This window comes from Micromonas pusilla, assembly GCF_000151265.4.
Source record: "Micromonas pusilla CCMP1545 genomic scaffold MICPUCscaffold_5, whole genome shotgun sequence".
Lineage (NCBI taxonomy): Eukaryota > Viridiplantae > Chlorophyta > Mamiellophyceae > Mamiellales > Mamiellaceae > Micromonas > Micromonas pusilla.
Window position 1 is genome coordinate 148318 of NW_003315886.1, and position 18046 is coordinate 166363.

General features: G+C 69.7%; 11 protein-coding genes across 11 annotated transcripts; 4 read left to right on the plus strand and 7 right to left on the minus strand.

Annotated features, from left to right (window-relative positions):
• Positions 1-464: 464 nt before the first annotated feature.
• MICPUCDRAFT_57769 (uncharacterized protein) lies at positions 465-1211 on the plus strand (the record flags this gene model as incomplete). Its single annotated transcript, XM_003058316.1, has 1 exon — positions 465-1211. One exon carries the CDS (start codon positions 465-467, stop codon positions 1209-1211), a length of 747 nt encoding a protein of 248 aa, XP_003058362.1.
• Positions 1212-1215: 4 nt separating this feature from the next.
• Positions 1216-2120, minus strand: MICPUCDRAFT_33337 (uncharacterized protein; the record flags this gene model as incomplete). Its single annotated transcript, XM_003058666.1, has 2 exons — positions 1216-1773; positions 1981-2120. The coding sequence occupies 2 exons, from the start codon at positions 2118-2120 to the stop codon at positions 1326-1328; spliced, it is 588 nt and encodes a 195-aa protein (XP_003058712.1). The 3' UTR covers positions 1216-1325.
• Positions 2121-2265: 145 nt separating this feature from the next.
• Positions 2266-5319, minus strand: MICPUCDRAFT_57771 (uncharacterized protein; the record flags this gene model as incomplete). Its single annotated transcript, XM_003058667.1, has 1 exon — positions 2266-5319. The coding sequence occupies one exon, from the start codon at positions 5317-5319 to the stop codon at positions 2266-2268; it is 3054 nt and encodes a 1017-aa protein (XP_003058713.1).
• Positions 5320-5409: 90 nt separating this feature from the next.
• Positions 5410-6107, plus strand: MICPUCDRAFT_44253 (uncharacterized protein; the record flags this gene model as incomplete). Its single annotated transcript, XM_003058317.1, has 2 exons — positions 5410-5626; positions 5767-6107. 2 exons carry the CDS (start codon positions 5410-5412, stop codon positions 6105-6107), a joined length of 558 nt encoding a protein of 185 aa, XP_003058363.1.
• Positions 6106-7325, minus strand: MICPUCDRAFT_57773 (n-acetyltransferase; the record flags this gene model as incomplete). The annotated part of the gene is made up of 1 exon (XM_003058668.1): positions 6106-7325. The coding sequence occupies one exon, from the start codon at positions 7323-7325 to the stop codon at positions 6222-6224; it is 1104 nt and encodes a 367-aa protein (XP_003058714.1). The 3' UTR covers positions 6106-6221.
• Positions 7326-7566: 241 nt separating this feature from the next.
• PYM1 (exon junction complex protein) lies at positions 7567-8256 on the minus strand (the record flags this gene model as incomplete). Its single annotated transcript, XM_003058669.1, has 1 exon — positions 7567-8256. One exon carries the CDS (start codon positions 8254-8256, stop codon positions 7567-7569), a length of 690 nt encoding a protein of 229 aa, XP_003058715.1.
• A 337-nt stretch (positions 8257-8593) lies between these two features.
• MICPUCDRAFT_57775 (uncharacterized protein) lies at positions 8594-9564 on the plus strand (the record flags this gene model as incomplete). Its single annotated transcript, XM_003058318.1, has 2 exons — positions 8594-8737; positions 8893-9564. 2 exons carry the CDS (start codon positions 8594-8596, stop codon positions 9562-9564), a joined length of 816 nt encoding a protein of 271 aa, XP_003058364.1.
• A 736-nt stretch (positions 9565-10300) lies between these two features.
• MICPUCDRAFT_57776 (uncharacterized protein) lies at positions 10301-11530 on the minus strand (the record flags this gene model as incomplete). The annotated part of the gene is made up of 1 exon (XM_003058670.1): positions 10301-11530. One exon carries the CDS (start codon positions 11528-11530, stop codon positions 10301-10303), a length of 1230 nt encoding a protein of 409 aa, XP_003058716.1.
• Positions 11531-11785: 255 nt separating this feature from the next.
• MICPUCDRAFT_57777 (ribosomal protein) lies at positions 11786-13382 on the minus strand. The gene is made up of 5 exons (XM_003058671.1): positions 13310-13382; positions 13100-13177; positions 12850-12917; positions 12650-12741; positions 11786-12500 (listed from the first exon to the last, which is right to left on the minus strand). Exons 1-5 carry the CDS (start codon positions 13346-13348, stop codon positions 11965-11967), a joined length of 813 nt encoding a protein of 270 aa, XP_003058717.1. The 5' UTR covers positions 13349-13382; the 3' UTR covers positions 11786-11964.
• A 371-nt stretch (positions 13383-13753) lies between these two features.
• MICPUCDRAFT_33344 (uncharacterized protein) lies at positions 13754-15340 on the plus strand (the record flags this gene model as incomplete). Its single annotated transcript, XM_003058319.1, has 5 exons — positions 13754-13898; positions 14044-14204; positions 14354-14402; positions 14521-14647; positions 14806-15340. 5 exons carry the CDS (start codon positions 13754-13756, stop codon positions 15338-15340), a joined length of 1017 nt encoding a protein of 338 aa, XP_003058365.1.
• Positions 15341-15840: 500 nt separating this feature from the next.
• On the minus strand, positions 15841-17731 carry MICPUCDRAFT_57779 (uncharacterized protein; the record flags this gene model as incomplete). Its single annotated transcript, XM_003058672.1, has 3 exons — positions 15841-16410; positions 16548-16817; positions 16991-17731. The coding sequence occupies 3 exons, from the start codon at positions 17729-17731 to the stop codon at positions 15841-15843; spliced, it is 1581 nt and encodes a 526-aa protein (XP_003058718.1).
• Between the last annotated feature and the right edge of the window lie 315 nt (positions 17732-18046).

The window sequence follows — 18046 nt, forward strand, 5'->3', positions numbered from 1 at the left end:
GGATTCGCCGGCGACCTTCCCCCCGCGCCGCCGCCGCCGCCGCCGCCGCCGCGCGCGTCGCCGACGCCTCCTCCTCTCGACAGCGACGGGTGCGCGAGGTGCCTCGACGCGCTCGCGCCCGCGGTCATCGCGGTGAACTCCGCGTGCGAGAGCCATCGCCCGTCGTGCGAGTACGCGCCGCGCTGCTGATCGAAGTACGTGCCCGTGACGGGGTTGTGGTAGTATCCCGTGCTCGCGTCGTAGACCCAGCCGCCCCCGGGGGCGGGCGCGGGCGCGGGCGCGGCGCCGTCGGGGGAGGGCGCGCCTCCGCCGGGAGGGCGCATGACGACCTCCGCTCCGCTCCGCTCCGCTCGCGCCCCCGCGGCGACGGCGGAAATGATGTCAGCAACGAACAACGGCCGGAACAACAAAACACCTCAAAACTCTTGAACGCGACGACGCCCACGCGTCGCGTCACACTCGCGATGCTCGCGCGCGTCGTCGCGAGACGAACCGCGGGCGCGGCGTCCACGGCGTGGCGCCGCGCCGCGAGCGCCGAGACGGCGTCCTCGTCCTCGGGCGGCGGCGCGGGCGGCGGCGCGGGCGGCGGCGGCGCGGGCATCGGATCCCTCGCGCGCGGCGCCGTCTCGCTCGCGATCGCGGGCGCGACCGCGGTCGTGTGCGAGTCCGTGCTGAACGACCTCGTCCTGTGGCGCATCGCGCGCGACCGCGCGATCCCGGTGATCGACGCGAACGACCGCCTGAAGCGCTCGCTGGGGACGCCGCTCAGGGCGGACGCGTGGTGGAACGCGAGCGTGACGACGCGCGCGCGAGGGAACCTCGTGACGACCACGTTCTTACTCGACGGATCGAAGGCGAGCTGCGACGTCCAGGTCGTCATGATTCGCGACAAGGCGGCGGCGGATTCGGACGCGGACGCGGGTTCCCCCGCGAACGCGTTCGTCGCGTCGGTCGCGCCGAACCTCTTCGCGAACGCGTGGGCGCCGTCGCGGTGGAAGGAGGTGCGCGTCGAGGCGATCCTGCCGCACGAGAAGGAAGCGGGTCTGCCGGGACGCGTCGACTTGTTGCGAGGGGAGGAGGAGGGGGCGTCGGAGCCGGGGTTGGGAGGGAAGAAGAAGAAGAGAAGTGCGGCGCGAGGGCGGTGGGGGGATTGGTTCCGGAGAGGGAGGGACAGCAGTCGCGAGAAGAGGAGAGAGGCGAGCGACGCGTAGGATAGGATGGGCGCGGCGGTCGCCGTATGTCGCGTATGAAATCGATCGCGGCGTCTGTCTGTCGATCGCGGCGTCGAACAAAGCATCCGCCGTCGGCGTTCCTCCTCGCTCAACTCACATCTGCGCGAGGATCACGATTCTCTGCATGACCCACGCCTTGAGCTCCTTCGTCATGCTCTTCTTCTTCATCTTCTCGAGCCGCTTCAGCGCGGTCTTCCTCTCCGCCTTGGTCTTCTCCCGCATCTTCGCGACGTACGCCCTCTCCTTCTCGGAGCACTTCGACTCGGGATCCTCCGCCGTCTCCGGATCGCACTTGACCTCGAGCTTCTCCTCCACGAACGCCTTCAGGTCGTCCAGGTCGCGCCCGCCCTCGTAGCTCTCGCCCTTCTCGCCCGTCTCCGGGGTGAAGTACTTCAGCGTCGGGTACCCGCGGACTTCGTGGTCGCCGCAGAGATCCTCCTCGACGGTGCAGTCGACGTCGCCGACGACGACGGAGTTCGAGGCGGCGTAGGAGTCACCGAGCTCGTCCCACGTCGGCGCGAGGGCTTTGCAGTGGCCGCACCTGATCGATCGACGATCGGAGGGAGGGGGGGGGGAGGGGGGAACGTTGGAACGTCGACGATGGAGCGATGGCGGGGGAGGGACGCGGAGATCCAGCCGCGTCCGATCGGAGACGGACGATCGATGGCGCGATCGATCGCGCGATCGATCGGATCGATCGATCGATGGATCGTCGCGCGAAGAAGGGCGCGCGGACGACGCGACGCACCACGGGGCGTAGAACTTGACGATGGCGTTCTTCCCGCCGTTCACGACGACGTCCGCGAAGTTGTCTTTGCCCAGGACGGTCACCGCGTCCGCGTTGCCGAAGAGCGCGAGCGCGACGGCGAGGGAGGTGAGGAGCTTCATGGCGTGTCGGCGCGCGAGTTGATCTGGTGCCCGCGGCTCGCGCTCGCTCTGCTCGCTTTCGCGACGAGCCTTCCGCCGAAAAAATACGATTTGTCAGCCGACGACTAGCTAGGCGCTACGCCGCGCGATACCGACAAAGCGCGCGCTAAACTCCGATGAGGTCGAAGAGACGGACGGAATGATCCGCGCCGACGGTCGCGAGCGTCGCGCCGCCGCCGCCGCCGTCGCCGTCCCCGCGCGCGTCGCCGTCCGCGTCGCCGTTTAAATCGTCGTCGTCGTCGCGCCCCCGGTTGACCGTTCGCCACGCCAACGCGCGCACCGCGCCCGCGTGCCCATCGCACGCGCTCACGACGCACAGCTCCGTCCAAGGCGCGTCGCGGTCGCCGAAACCGCCGCCGGACCACACGCGCACGCGCCCGTCCTCGAGCCCGATCGCGAGCGTGAGACGTCCTCGCTTTCCTCCGTCTCGGGATCGCGGCGGCGCGAACGCCACCGCCGTCGCCGCCGCGTCGAACGCGGGGATCGACGACGAAGCGGGGGACTCCGCGACGTCCGCGTCCCCGGTCGAGGCGCCGTTCGGACCGCGCGCGTCGAACGCGGTGGCGACCCACAGCTTGACTCTTCGATCCCTCGCGCCCGTCGCGAAGACGCTCTCGTCCGGGGACTCCGCGGACGCCGGAGGCGGCGGCGCCCACGCGGCGGAATAAATCGCCTTGGCGTGCGCTTTCGCTCGTCGCGCGAGCCGCCACCCGTCCGCGCCCCACGCGCCGTACGCCGCCGCGCCGGGGCGCGCGGGGACGTACACGCAGACGTGGCGGTCGCGCGACGCGGCGAGGAGCATGTCTCGCGCGCCGCGGGGCGCGAAGGCGAGCGATACCACCGTGAGCGTCGCGCCGGGCAGCCGTCCCGCGGGCCGCCAGCTCGTCGTCGTCGTCGTCGTCGTTCCGGATTCTCCTCCTCCTCCTCCTCCTCCTCCTCCTCCGCCGCCGCCGCTCGCGCTCGCTTCCCAAATCCACACGTCCGCCGCGCCCTCGCGCCTCGCCTCGCACGCGCTCGCGATGAGCTTCCCGGACGGATGCGCGGCGACGCACGACAAGTCGTCGCCGTGGCCGTACAGCTTGCACGTCTCCGGCCACAGCGTCGCCTGCGCGAGCGTCTCCTCCGTCGGCGGCGCGGCGAGGACGGTCGGCGTGACGGACGCGACGACGTCGTCGTCGAACCCGCCGCCGCCGGACGATTCGTCGCGCGACGGTTCGTCAGTCGAACCGTCGCGCCCGTTCGCGTCGTCGACGGCTTTGTTCGAGAGACCGAGCTGCGGGAGCTCCGCGCCGGCGGCGTCGCCGGCGGCGGCTCTCGCGCGCGCGAACGCCGCCCTCGCCGCGGACGCGGACGCGGGAAGGGACTCCCCGAGCGTGCCCAGAAACGTCCCGGGGGATCGGAACACCCTCAGGATCTTCTCATCCGCGCCGCTGACGAACACGGTGGACCCGACGATGGAGGAAGACGTGGACGCGTCGTCGTCGCCATCCGTCGGCGCCGGCGCCGGCAACGTCGCGACGCATCGAATCGCGTGCCCGTGCACCTGCGGCCGCGCGATCTGCCGCCACCCCTTCGCGCCGCCGCCGCCGCCGCCGCCGCGCCAGTCCGCGTGCAACCGCGTCGTGAAGTCCATCCCGGACGTGAGCAGGTAGCGTCCGTTGACGTCCCACGCGACGCACGCGACGTCTCCCGCGTGCCCGGCGGTCGCCGGCGTCGGCGTCCACGCGCCGCCGCCGCTCCCCTCGCCCGCGTCTTCCTCCCTCCACGCGTGCAGCGCGCCGCCGTGCGAGTGCGCGATGATCCGGTCGCCCGTCCGGTTGAACGCGGCGCCGTAGAACCCCAGGCACGACGCCGCGGCCTCGCCCATGGACGCCGCGGCCATCCAGACGCTGCCGCCGCCGCCCGCGGCGGCGGCGTCTCGCCCGGCGCCGCTGTCCGACGCGACCCAGAGCGTCAGCGAGCGGTCCATGCTCGACGTCAGCAGCGACGGGCGACCCGGGCCCCCGCCGCCGCGCCTCGGCCGCCACGTCGCGGAGAGCACCCAGTCCTCGTGCCCGACGAGAAGCGCTTCCAGGCGCGTCTTGAGACGCGTCGTCCCTCCGAACGTTCTCGCCGGCGGCCGCGGCGGCGCCGCGAGCTTCGCGAACGCCGGCGTTTCGTCGTCGACGCCGTCCTTCCCGCCGTCGTCGCCGTCCCCAACCTCCGCGAGCTCGAGCCGCCATATCCGCGCGGTCCTATCCTGCGACGCGCTCGCGAGGAGCAGACCGGGGTTGTTGGGGTTGGTCGCGCCGGTTGACGTTCCATCTTCAAACGCGTCCTCCGCGTCCGGCGTCATCGTCACCCCACGGACCCAATCCGCGTGCCCGTCCAACGTCGCGAGGTCCTCTAGTCGCAAACGCGTGTACGCGTCCCTGACGTCGTCCGCATCGCACGCGAAGATCTTCACCGCGCCGTCCGCGCATCCGATCGCGAGGACGAGGACGTTGTCTCCGTCAGTAGTCGCGGGCCCCGCTCGGCCAGGCCCCCGCGCGGGCGCGCGGTGTACCGCCGCGCAGAGGGGCGCGCGGCCGCGGGGCATCTCGAGCTCGCCGACCGATCGAAGGCTGAGCGGCGGCGGCGGCGATCGCGCCGCGTCGGCGTCGTCCGACGCGCACGCGATGCGCAAGAACGCGAGGTCCGCGAGCCACGCGCGGACGACGCAGTCGTGCGCGGTGGAGACGATGAGGTGGCGCTCCGGCGCGCCGGGCGCGCCGGAGCCGTCGCGGACGACGTGCGTCGCGACGTCCGTGACCGGGCCGGCGTGCGTCCCTCGCGCGACCGCGCGCCACGCGTGCGCGTCGCCGCGGTCGTGAACGCCTTCCTCGGGATCGTCCTCTCTGCGCCAGACGATCACCGCGCCGTCGGCGCCGCCGCTGACGAGCCAGCGTCCTCTGCCGCCGGGGATCCATCGCACGCAGCTCACGCGCCCGGAATGCGCGGGCGGCGTCGTGCGAAGCGCGCGCGCGCTCGACGGGTCGTATATCACCACGCGATCGTGCGCGCCGTACGCGTACAGCTCGCCGCCCTCGCAGTCCTCCGCGGACCAGTCCCCGGCGCGCACGGCGCGGTTGCATCCGACGCTGAGGTACGACAGCGACAGCGCCGCCGCCGCCGCCACCATCGCGTCTCGCGTTCTGAACGACGACGAACAGAAAGGAAACGCGCAAACGTCTGACCTCGTCGTCAGAGATCTCGACGCGCCGCGCGCGGGATGGCGTCGCCCGCGCCGAGCGCGAGCGATCGCGGAGGCGAGGTCTCCGAGGCCGCGCTCGAGTTCCTTCTCGCGGAGCTCGTGAACGCGCAGCGCGAGCGAGGGGAGGACGGGAGGAGGGTCATGACGCGCGCGGGGTTCGACGTCGGCGTGAAGCTCGCGGAGCGGTGCGCGCGCGTCCGTCCAACAAAGTCTCGTCCCCTCGATCGCTTCCTCCGTCCACCACTCCACGCCGCCCGTCCCCTTCCGATCCCTTCGTCGACGCGACGCGGCGCGACCCTTCCTGACGCCGCGCACGCACGCTCCGACGCAGATACACGCGAGACCGCGCGACGCGGTTCACGGAGCCCACCGAAGCGATCCTGTTCGTGTGCAAGGACTGGTGGACGCGGTGCTTCAAAAAACGCGTTGACAACCTCAAGACCAACAACCGCGGCGTGTACGTACTCACGGACGAGTCGTTCGCGTGGATGCGCCGCGTGCGAGCGGCGGGGCGGACGCTCGAGGAGGAGGCGGCGATCGCGCGCGCGGAGTGCGACGCGCGCGCGGCGTTCCCGTGCGGCGTGATTCGAGGGACGCTGGCGGCGCTGGGATTGGAGTCGAACGTCTCGGCGGAGACGACGCCGCTGTCGCCGGGAGGGGGGGCGAAGGTGGCGTTCACGGTGCGGCTGAAAGGCGCGGAAGGCGGGCCGTCGTGACGCGACGCGACGCGAACGTTATGTAACGCACGCGGCGGGTCGGTTACATGTAGTCCTAGCTCTAGTAGTGTGGTACGACGGGCGACGTTCTCGTCCATCCGTCGCGGTCGTCACTCAGTCGATATCCTGATACTCCTCCCCGACGACCCGCCCCCGCAAACGCTTCATCATGAGAAACCGCCGCTTCCCGAGCATCGCGTCGAACGGCGGGCACCCGTCGTCCACGATCTCGTACCCTCGGCGGCGGTACAACGCGATGGCGCCCGCGTTGCGTTGGTACACGTGGAGACAAGCGACGTCGTAGCCCCATCGCAGCGTGATCTCCTCGGCGGCGTTCATGAGCGCGTCCGCGATGCCGCGTCTTCGGTACGCGTCCGCGACGCACATGCACGAGACGTACGCGTACTCGTCCGCGGGGGCGCCGCCGCGCCAGCGTCCGGGCCGCGGGGAGCGCGTCGGCGCGCGCGTCGTCGTCGCCGTCGTCGCTGCCGCCGCGGCGTCCTCTTCCGCGTTCATCCTCGCGCGCCTCGCGTCCGCCCACCGCTGCATGTCCCCGCCGTTCGTCCCCAAGCCGTCGTTCCAGTCGTCCCCGCTCGCGGCGTCGCACGCGTCGTCGCCGTCGTCGCCGTAGCACGGCGAGAACTTGCTGGCGGCGTTGGATAAAAACTTGAGCACGTCGTCGTCCCTCTGGATGGACAGCTCCACGACGCCCACGACCGGCCTCGGCCGCTCGTCCGAGCTCGCGTTCGACGGCCACCGTCGCGTGGCGGATGACTCGTCCTCGTCGTCGCGCGACGCGGTCGTCACCAGCGGCGCGAACCGACGGCTGTCCAGGTACTCGTACTTCCTCCCGAGCGTCGTGGACACGTCGCCGCGGAAGGACTCCAGGAGGAAAGGATCGAGCAGCGGCAACGCGCTCGGCTCGAAGAATGACGTCGCCTGGACGTCGCTGATCTCGGAGAGCTGCGTCTCCGTGCCGTACGACACGTCCCAGCCTTCGGGGGAGGTGAGCACGAGCGTGCCCGCGGGCGAGGCGTCCGTCGCGACGGCGTCGCGTCGACGACGAACACATTTTTCTCCGCGAGCGGCGGTGCTCGCGAGATCTCGACGCGCGGACGGCCGCGACGCGGGCGGCGACCGCGAGGACGGCGACGCGCGACCGCGGCGCGACGACGACGCCGTCGGCGCGCGCGGCGCGCGGCACGACGCGCACGACATCGCAGCCCGCGACGGGAGCGGCGGTGTGACGCTCGACGGGCAGCGGGAGCGAAGATCAGATAACGGGGGCGTGATGACGCGGCTGGCAGGGCGATGGCGATGCACTGGCGCCACTACCAGTGCTGGCGACACTGCCGCGGCTGCGCGCGGCGAGCGTCCGACGGACGCGCCGCCGCGCGCGATGAAGCTCTCGGCCGTCGAGAGGACGCTCGTCGTGATCCTCGTTCGCTAGACGTCTACGCTAGGGGCGCGCGAGCGTCGCGCCGGCGCCGGTCGTCGCGTCGCGGCCGCCGCCGGTGGAGAGCGCCGCCAGCTGTCGCTCGAGCGCCTCCGCCTCCGCGGCGAACGCGGCCATCTTCTCCAGCTTCGCTCTCTGGTCGTCGTCCAGATCCGCGCCGTCGCGCGCTCTCGCGGCGAGGTCCTCGCAAGCCCTGACCTTTTTCTTCGCCGCGCGCGCGCGTTTCGAGAGCGCGCGCGCCGGGTCCTCGTCCTCGGGCGCGGCGGCGGCGGCGGCGGCGGCGGCAGGGGGGGTCGTCTTCGTCTTCTTCTCTTCGTCTCCTCCCTCGCCCGACTTCGCTCTCGCGTCCTTCTCTTTCTCTTTCTCCTTCTCTTTCTTCGCCGCCTTCTTCCTCGCGTTCTTCCTCGCGGCGTCGCTCTTCGCCTCCTCCGCGAACGCTCCGGGAACGCCGCCCGCTCCCCCTCCGCCGCCGCCGCCGCCGCCCGCGGCGTCGCCGCGACCCCTCGCGCCTCTGACGACGTACCGCCGCACCTCGTCCTGGTTCACGTACCCCGCGCGCACGCGTATCTCCTTGCGCATCGATCCGTCGGGGCGGCGCGACGCCGCGATGACGCGCTCGGGAAGCTCCTCCTTGAACCCCGCCGGCGGAGGCTTCCTCCTCGTCTCCTCGTCCGGGGTCGTCGTCGGCGTCATCGTGAATGTTTCTTCTCGATCGCGCCTTCGTTCCCTCGGCCGAGTCGACGCGCGCGAGGGTCCGCGGGCCGCGGGCGTCTCGCGGGTTGGTCTCTCGCCGGCGCGGCGGGCGCGGCGGGCGCGGCGGTCGCGGAGTCGCGGAGCCGCGCGCGCGTCGAAGTGCGGCGGCGCGCCGTCGTCGCCCCGCGAGGGCGCGTCATCGCGTCGTCCGAGGACGCCTTAGTTCGGGACGACCGTTTGACGAACGCGAGCGCGAGCGAGCGAAGTTGACGTTCTGATCGCGTTCGCGACGCTTCGCGCGCACTCGTCGTCGCGCGCGCTCCCCGTCTCCGCCGCGATGAAGGACGCGGACGCGCCCGCGCGCGCGTCGCTGTGCGACCTCCTCGAAGTCACCCGCCGGGTCATGGCCCCGGTCGAGGCGAACGGCACGTTCTGGTGCCAGGAGGTGGACGCGCATCAGATGGTCGAGTGGACGCTCTCGGTGCGTGCGCGACGCGATCGCGCGCGTCGTCGTCCGATCCCCCCGAGCCCCCTCCTCCCGTCGCATACGCCGCCCGTCCCTCCCTCGTGGCGACTCCGCGACTGACTCGACCCCGCGCGTCCCGTCCCGTTCCTCATCCCCTCTCTCGCTCGCAGGAACTCGCGGAGGTCGAGGAGGAGATCCGCGCCGCGGAGGATGCGATGGCGACGGCGACGGCGACGGACGCGACGGACGCGACGGACGCATCGGACGCCGACGGCGCGTCCTCCTCCCCCGGCGCGACCGGCCCAAAGTCCGAGCTCGCGGTCGCCGCGCGTAAGCGCGTCCAGGACGAGCTCGGCGACCTCGTCTTCGACGTCATCATGCTCGGCTGCATGTGCGAGCGGCGCTTCGGCGCGGGCAACGCGGCGCTGGCGGGAGAGCCAAACACCTTCCGCGTCTCGCTCGCCGCCGCCGTGCGCGGCGCCGCGGATAAGGTCAAGCGACGATGCCCGTACTCGTTCGGTCCCGCGGCGGGGCCGTGCCCGAGCAGAGCCGCGGAGAAGGAGAGCTGGACCGCGGCGAAGCGGTTGGAGAAGGCGCACCGCGCGGGGGGGCCGCCGCCGCCGCCCGCGCCGCCGACGCGGCGACGAGGGGAGGACGGATTCGGATCGACGACGCGTTTCTCGAGCGGCGACGGCGTTCGCAGCGGGTGGTCCGCGGGCGCGCTGACGGCGTGCGCGGTCGGGATGAGCGCGGTCGCGTTCGCGGGCGGGTTCGCGCTCGGGGGGAAGCAGGAGACGCGCGACGCGGTCAAGGACGCCATCTCGGGGCTCTTCAAGAAGTAACCAGTCGCGGTCGTTTTATAATTTTTTATTCCCATCAACGTTCGCGGCGACCTTCGCGAGCTCCTCCTCGAGCGTCCGCACGCGCGTCTCCGCGGCTTGAAGCTTGAGGAATATCGCCACGAGCGGCGCGAGGAGGAAGACCGTGCCTAAGATGGACGGCAGCGCGATGGGGATGTAGTGCGTGCCCGCGACGACGCACACGTTACCCCACGGCGCGCACGCCTGCGACGACGCGAGATGGTTGGAAGAGGACGGATCGATGAGATCGAGAGCGACGAACGAACGACGAGAGCACGCCCCGGAGCGTCGAGGCGACGACTGGACTGGACTGGACCGCGCGCGCGAGAAGGACGCGCGCGCGCCGCGACGCCCGGCGAGGCGCGCGTCGCACCTCGAGAAGGTCGTCCGGGTACAGCGGTACGCCCATCATCTCCGCCGCGTTCGTCCGGACGCGCGCGCGTCCGCGCGACGCCGACGCGCGCGCCGGCGACGCGAGGCGCGCCGGCGCCGCCGCCGGAGCCGGAGCGGCGGTTCCCCCGCGCGTCGCGACGCGGCCGACGCGCGACGGGAGCGCGGTGACGCGCGCGCTCGACGCCATGCCGACGCCGCGCGCGGCGTGAAGTGATGTCGAGCTGAGCGGCGGATAACACGTTCAAGCTGTAAACAGAAGTCGTCGGTCGGCGTTTACGGACGGCGGCGTCGAGCGGCCTCCTTCACTCATCATACACGCTACACGCTACGCGCTCGCTTCCTTCGCGAAACGCTCGCCGCTCGCCACCTCCGCGACGTCGTCCGCGCCGGTCGTCGCGACGGTTGACGTTCCGTCTTCCAGGGTGCCGCGTTCCCGTTCCCTCTCCCCCCTCGCCGCGGTCGCCAAGTCCGCCGCCTCCAACCGTTCGACGAGCTCCATCTTCTTCCCCGTGCACTTCAGCCCCCTCGACTTCGCCTCCCTCGAGAGCTCCTTCCCGGTCATGCCAAAGTACGGACCAAAGTACGGCAGCGGGTCGTCCGGGCCGAGGCGCGCGCGCAGCCCGCCCGGCCTCGACGACGTCCCGTCGCCGGCGTCGCTCGCGTCTTCGTTTTCTTCGCGTTCAACCGCCCCCGCGACCATGTCTCGCACGCGCGCGCAGAGAGGGTCGCTCGCGCCGCCGACGTGCCGCGCGTTCGCGGCCATGTGCCCGTACGCCGCGATCAGCAGCGACTCCGCGCGGCCGTGATCTTTCTTTCGCTTCAGCGCGTCCTCCACCTCGGGAAACAGCGCTTTTGCCATCGCGCGCGACTCGTCTTTGCTCCCCCCCGCGCCCTTGCGCGCGAGACCCAACGCCCACTTCCACGCCTGCGGCTTCACGACGACGACGGTCAACCCCGCGGACGCTAACACGCCCTTCCACAGACCGAAGTTGTACCCCTGCACGAACGCGGTCTGCGCGCTGAAGCCGTATTCCACGCCGCCCTCTTCCACGTGCGCGACGGTGCCCGGGGGAAGGCGCAAATCGCGCACCGCCGCGCACATCGCGTCGACGTCTAAGCGCACGCGCGCGCGGCCGTTGACCTCCACCTTCATCGTCGGCGCGTCGATGACGTCCACGGAGGTGATCACGCCCGTGGAAGGGCCGCGGACGACCGCGAGCGCGCCGCCGGCGTCGGAGTCGCACCCGACGAGAAACCATCCGTTGGGCGCGCGCTCCTCTTCGACGACGCGCTCGCGCGCGGCGACGTCCTCGCTCGCCGAGGACGCGACGACGCGGCCGCGCAGCGCCGTCAGCGTCGGCGTCGGCGTCGGCGTCGGCGTCGGCGCGAGCTTCGTCGACCTCGGTTTCCTCGCCGCGGCGGCCGCGGCGGTCGCGTTCCCGCGCGCGCGCGCGCGATGCGCGTTCGCGGAGCATCGCTTCTCGCGCGCGACGACGAGACCGACGCGGAAGCTTTGGGGCGCGCTCGACGCGCACGACGCGGCGACGCCGCTCATGACGCGCGCTCGAATCGCGCAGTCACCACTCAACGACGACGCGGAACACGACGCGCACGTCCGAAGCGCGTTCCTCAGCATCAAGCCCGCCCGGCCGCGGGGGGGAACGCGCGCTGAGATTTGAACGGGAGCGAGACTGGAAGTGGCTCACATGGGCACCGGAACAGACTTGAAGACCGGCGCCCCGTTGCCGCGCGCTCCGCGACGTCGCGACAGCGCCTCGCGACCGCGCGACGCCTCGACGACGACGAATCTCAAAAGAAAAGACGTTTCGCTCGCGTTACAACGACGCGTTCCCACGAGATGATACCCCGAGCGAAACGCGACCCGCAAACTCTCACCCCAAACCCTCGCCCCGCGACGCGCCCGCGCCCTCGGACGCCGCCGCCGCGAACGCAAATCGAGACAGTCACCATCCATCCATTCGCTCCTCGTCACTTCTTCCCCTTCTTTCTCAGCCGCGCGCGAATCTGCTCGTCGCGATACGCGTACTTGCCGCCCGCGGGGTCGTTCGTCTTCGGATCTTTCAACCCGAGACGAAAGATCACGTCCCCGTACGAGTCCCCGTTCGTGCGTCGCAGATACCGCATGAGCTTCTTTCGACGCTCCAGCATCCGCTGCAGTCCCATGCGCGAGTGCACGTCCTTCCGGCGCGCCTTGAAGTGCTCCGTGAGGTGCGATATCTTATGCGACAGCTGCGCGATCTGCACCTCGCTCCCGCCGACGTCGTGCGGATGCAGCTGGAACCCCGCGCGGATCTCCGCGCGCTCCGCCTTGGCCCTCTCGCGCGCGTTGAAGTGCTCCGAAGAGACGTACCGGCGCACGAGCTCGGGCTTCATCTCCGAAGGGTCCCTCGAGCTGCGCCGCTCGGCGTAGACGTCCGCGTCGTCCTCGAGGTCGCCCCCGAGCTCGACCGACCGGACACGCGCGGCCTCGCCGACCGCCGCTCCGCCCTCTTTCTCGTCGTCGTCTGCGGGATGGACGGGGGAGGAGGCGTCAGTCGTCGAGTTCGAGTCCGTCGTCGACGCGTTCGACGCGTGTGCTCTCCGCTGCTAGGGTTTCTTTCATCGCGGCGGACGAAACGAACCGCGCGAGGCGCGGGGCCGGAGGGCGACGTACCTGCGTCGCCGCGACCGACGGCCGAGACGAAGACGGACCGAGGCGCGTCGAACACCCCGTGCCCGACCCGCCGCGTCGTGTTACTACTGATGCTATTCCGCGCTAACCCGTTCCCGACGCGCCGGCACAGGGCGCGACACACACGACCGACGTTCATCATCGTTCGTCGTCACCGTCGTGGGCTCGGGATGCCGCTTTACTGCGCGTTAGAGTTGGGCGAGCGCTTCTTGCCGAGGCCGACGACGACGTTCACGAAGCGGCGGTTGTACTGTTGAGGGGTGGCGGCGCGGGATGCGGGGGCGGGGGGGAGCGGCGAGGTCAGCGGGGGAGATCGGGGGCCGAGACGCTGCCGCTGCCGCGGCATTTCTTCCGCCTCCGAGAGCAGGAAAAAACATCGTTAGGGTCTTCGTCCGAGGAGGACGCCGCGCGAGCGATGCGAGCGACGCGCACCTTGAGACGCTTGATGGCGCGACCCTTGGGCAGCTTCTTCTTGTCCTGCTTGGCGACCTTCGGGGTCTGACCGCGCACCTGTTACGATTGACGGCGGTTTCCGGAGGGGGGGTGGGACGCGGGTGAGATTTCTTCCTCGAGCGAGCGATTGCGCGCGCGGAGAGCGACGACGGAGACGCGACGAGACGACGCGCGCGAGCGGACGCGCACCTTGCCGGCACGGGCAAGAGAGCCGTGCACTTTCCCCATTACGTTTGTATGGAGTGTGTATACGTCGGGCGTGTGAACGCGCGCTTGTAGAGAGCGACGCGAGCGCGTCCGGCGTCGCCTAAGACCGGCAGCGAGGCGAATTCCCACGGAGGTATCGTGTACTACGCGCGGCCGTACTTTCGTATGCGATTCTAGATAGGACGACTGCGTTTGCCCATAGGAAGTGGGCGCGTACTGCGTACGCGTCCTTTCCGTGGTATCGTCGACGTCACCTCCCAGATTTTTGAACTGCGAATGAACAGTTTTCGCGTTCGTCTCTCACGCGACGGCACTCTGCCTCGCGCCCGCACGCCGGATCACACGAACATCGACGTTTCGCTCGCGCGCTTCGTTCGACCGTCAACAACACGCACGCACCAGCAACGAACACACCTCACCGACATCATGGTCGCCGAGTCTAACGCCCTCGCGGAACGCAAACCCGAACCCATCCTCGACGCCGCGGGTTCGGAGCGCTTCACGATGTTTCCCATCAAGTACGGGGACATCTGGGAGATGTACAAGAAGGCCGAGGCTTCGTTCTGGACGGGTGCGCGACGAACCCATCCCCTTTCGCTTTCTCGCGCGTTTCCGCGCCTCGAATCGTGCTCGCGGCGCCGTATCGCGCGCTTCCCCGGCGAGTTGGCAACCCGGGAAATCTGACAATCCGAACGTTGCCTCGTTTTCTCTCGCAGCCGAGGAGGTCGACCTCAGCGACGACATGAAGCACTGGGAGAAGCTCAGCGACGACGAGAAGCACTTCATCTCTCACATCCTCGCGTTCTTCGCCGCGTCCGACGGCATCGTCCTCGAGAACCTCGGCGTTCGCTTCATGGGCGAGGTGCAGATTCCGGAGGTGCGCGTCCTTTTCGCTTTTCGTGTTTTTTTCTCCCCGCGCCGCGACGACGCGAGAGGTTTTGAATTCGAGCGCGCGAGCCGCCCGGGTATCTCGATGCACGCGCACCCCGAGCGTAATCTGACGCCGTTCTTCCTCGATTCCATCAGGCCCGCGCGTTCTACGGCTTCCAGATCGCCATCGAGAACATCCACAGCGGTACGTTCCCCCGCACGCGTGACGTCATCAGCCGTTGCACGCGACCGCGAAGTTTTTCCCGTTGTCGCCTCGTCTCGACTCACCTCCCCTCTTCCTCCTCCCTCGCTCTCTCCTACAGAGATGTACTCTCTCCTCATCGACGCGTACATCAAGGACGCCGCGCAGAAGAAGTACCTCTTCGAAGCGATGGAGAACATCCCGTGCGTCGCGAAGAAGGCGGACTGGGCGCTCAAGTGGATCGAGAGGTGCGCGGCGTCGCGTCGCGTCTCCTCGCCGCCCGCCGCGTTTGAACGCCCCTCGCGTCGGGTGCCTACAATCAACCAATTTTTGAACCAACCGGCGCCCCCGCTCACCTCCTCCCCTTCCTTCCTTCCTTCCTTCCTTCCTTCCTTCCTTCCCACAGCTCCGCTACTTTCGCCGAGCGCCTCATCGCGTTCGCGTGCATCGAGGGCATCTTCTTCTCCGGGTCGTTCTGCTCCATCTACTGGCTCAAGAAGCGCGGGATGATGCCCGGGCTCACGTTCAGCAACGAGCTCATCTCTCGCGACGAAGGCCTCCACCGCGACTTCGCGTGCCTGCTCTACTCGTACCTGCAAAACAAGCCGGACGTCTCCATCGTGAGGCAGATCGTCTGCGAGGCGGTCGAGATCGAGAAGGAGTTTGTCTGCGACGCCCTCCCGGTCTCCCTCGTCGGCATGAACAAAGATCTCATGTCCGAGTACATCGAGTTCGTCGCGGATCACCTCCTCGGGCAACTCGGGCTGGAGAAGGAATACAACACGGTGAACCCGTTCGAGTTCATGGAGCTCATCTCTCTTCAGGGGAAGACGAACTTCTTCGAGAAGCGCGTCGGGGAGTACCAGAAGAGCGGCGTCATGGGATCGCTCGGGGGGGGGAACGGCGGCACCACGAACTTCTCTCTGGACGAGGACTTTTAAGCCGCGGGCGCCGACGGACGGACGGGGGTTTGAACGGCGGACGCGCGATCGCCGCGGGCGGGGGGGCGATCGGTCGGTAGTTTTGAGCGAGCGACGACGCACGCCCCCTCGCGACGACGAGGGAACGAAACGGACGACGCGCGCGTCGCCTCGGCGAATAGCTAGTTTAGACGACGGGAAGGGAGGGAATGATTACTGGGGTGGGTGGCGGGTGGGTGGGGGGATGTTTGGGGTGTTTTGACAGGCGGTCGCGTCGCGTCTCCGCGAAGACGCGGCGACCGCGCGCGCGACGACGGCCCGGGCGCGTTCATCGATCGTCGATCGCGATATCGAACGGGGCGGCTCGGGTCGGGGCGTCATTTGTGACCGCGCGTCGGACGGACGGGACCGACCCGACGACGCGCGCAACCTGTGTGAGGAGTCTTCGCGATTTATCAACGACGAGAAGAGACTCACTGACTCGCGCCGTTTCGTCATCGCCTCTAGTGTACTCTACTCTATCACACCGCGAACGGGCCGACGAGTCTTCGACCGCGCGGGCTCCGCGCCCGCTTGCCGCGTCTTCTCCGTCCCGCGCAGTGGTAACACGCGCACGCGGCCGCGCACGCGAGGACGAACGCGAACCGCGGGATGGACGACGACGACGACGACGACGACGACGCGGCGGCCTCGTTCCCCGCGCGCGGCGCCGCCGTCCCGCCCCCGCCCCCTCCCGCGCTTCTCCTCTCCGCGTCCGCGGCCGCGGCCGGAGGCTTCTTCGTCGGCGACGCCCTCTCGCCGCCGACCATCGCCGGAACGTCCGGGTGGTGACGCAGGAGCGGGACGAGCGTCACCGCGGCAGCGACCCACCGTTCGACGACGTCGTCGTGCGCTCTCTTCCCGATTGGATTAAACATCGCGAAGCAGTCGTCGTAATGCGCGTCCACGTCGCCGTAAATCTCCCACGTGAACGCCACGGGGACTCCCCGCGCGACGTACATCCAGTCCGTCGCGGTCCCGTGCGCGAGGTACCCGACGCCCTTCCCGCCGCCGCCGACGACGCACCTCCCGCGGCAGTGCCACGCGTTTATCTTAGGGCCGTTCCGTACGAAGCGAAGTCGGGGTGGAGTTCAGGGGTGCGTCAGAAGCGGAGTTGAAAGGCAACGCGGGCGGGGATTGAAAGCGAGGGATAGGCGGAGAGAAACGCCGGGAGAAGTCCTCAAGGAACGGCGTTCACCACGCGAACGCGGTCGTACGGGGACCAGTTTAAACATGAACGCGCCTTCTTCAGCGTCTCCTCCATCGCCTCCGCGCCCGCGCCCGTCGGCGTCTCCGACTTGTGATCGAACGGCATGAACAGCGCTTCCATGCCGCTGTGCACGTTCACCCACGCGTGAGGTTTAAACTCCTCGACGAGCTCTTTCAAGACGATCGCCTCCGGTTCGCTGAACGCGTGCGCGCCCGGGTGCTCCTCCTTCGGGTCGTAATCCGGCGCGCGCTGAGGAGTCACGTCAGGGTGGAGTTGAAAGGCGTCAGTTGGAGTTGAAAGGCGTCGAGGGCGGGGTTTGAAACCGTGGGGTGGGCGGAGAGATGTGCCGGGAAAAGTCCTTAAGGATCGGCGTTCACCACGCCGACGCGGTCGTATGGGAACCAGTGTGAGATAGAACGCACCACGCCCCAGTCCACGCCAAAGTTCCTGTTCGTGTCCACGCCGCGGCCGTTCTTGCGCTCGCAGTACTCCCCGCGCTCGACCGCGTCGCGCCCGTTCACGTTCTCCATCGGCACGATCTTGAAGATCGCGCGTCGAAGCGCGGCGGCGACGAGCGCGGCGTCCCCCGCTTCCGCGTGCGCCAGTCGCGCCGCGGCATCCGCGCCGCCCTCGGCGAGCGCTCTCACCAGCGCCACGGCGACGTCCACGGTGATGAGCTCGCGCCCGTGCTCGCCGTAGTTGAGCAGCACCCTCGGCCGCTCGCCGCCGCCGTCCTCCCCCTCCTCCCCCTCCTCTCGTTCGCGCGCCGCCAAGTCCACGGTCACGATCGGGACGGCCGCGGTGTAGTTCCCGTCGCGGGTCGATCGCCGCTTCCACTCTAGGCGCGCGACCGCGGGGTTCTCGCGCGCGACGCGCTCGATCTCCTCCAGCGCGCGCGCTCTCGTGAGGTACACGTCGTAGTCCGGCTTGGCGCGCGTGTTCGGTTTGCTCAGGAGCGTCCGCGCGGAGGAGGCGCGACGGGGACGCGAGTCGGACGAGGCGAACGCGACGACGCGCTCGCTCGCCGCCTCGACGGCTCCGTCGCCTCTCGTCGTCTCCGCCGCGCGAGGCGCGACGTCGCCCGACGTCGTCGCGAGCGTCGCGGACGCCGTCAGCGCGAGGAGGAGGACGGTGACGAGCGCGCGCGCGCGTCGCGACGCCATCCTCGCCGTCGCGCGGCCGTCGGCGCGCGCGATCGACTGAGGCCCCGCGCCGGTGGGCACTTCCCGTCTCATCATCAGTAGGCGAATTCCGTGCAAAAAAGTTCATCGGGTAGTTGAAAGGGGACGCGATCAAATGTTGAAACCGGGAGATGGGTGAAACACGTTCGTATAGAACTGAACGCACCTGAGAGGCCGCGGGGCTCGAGACCGAGCCGTTGCTTCATTATTCATCGGAAACGGCCGACGCACTGAGCCGCGCGCATCCCTCACGCGGCGCGGACCCGCCGCGAAAGAAACGGAACCGCCGCCGCGCGA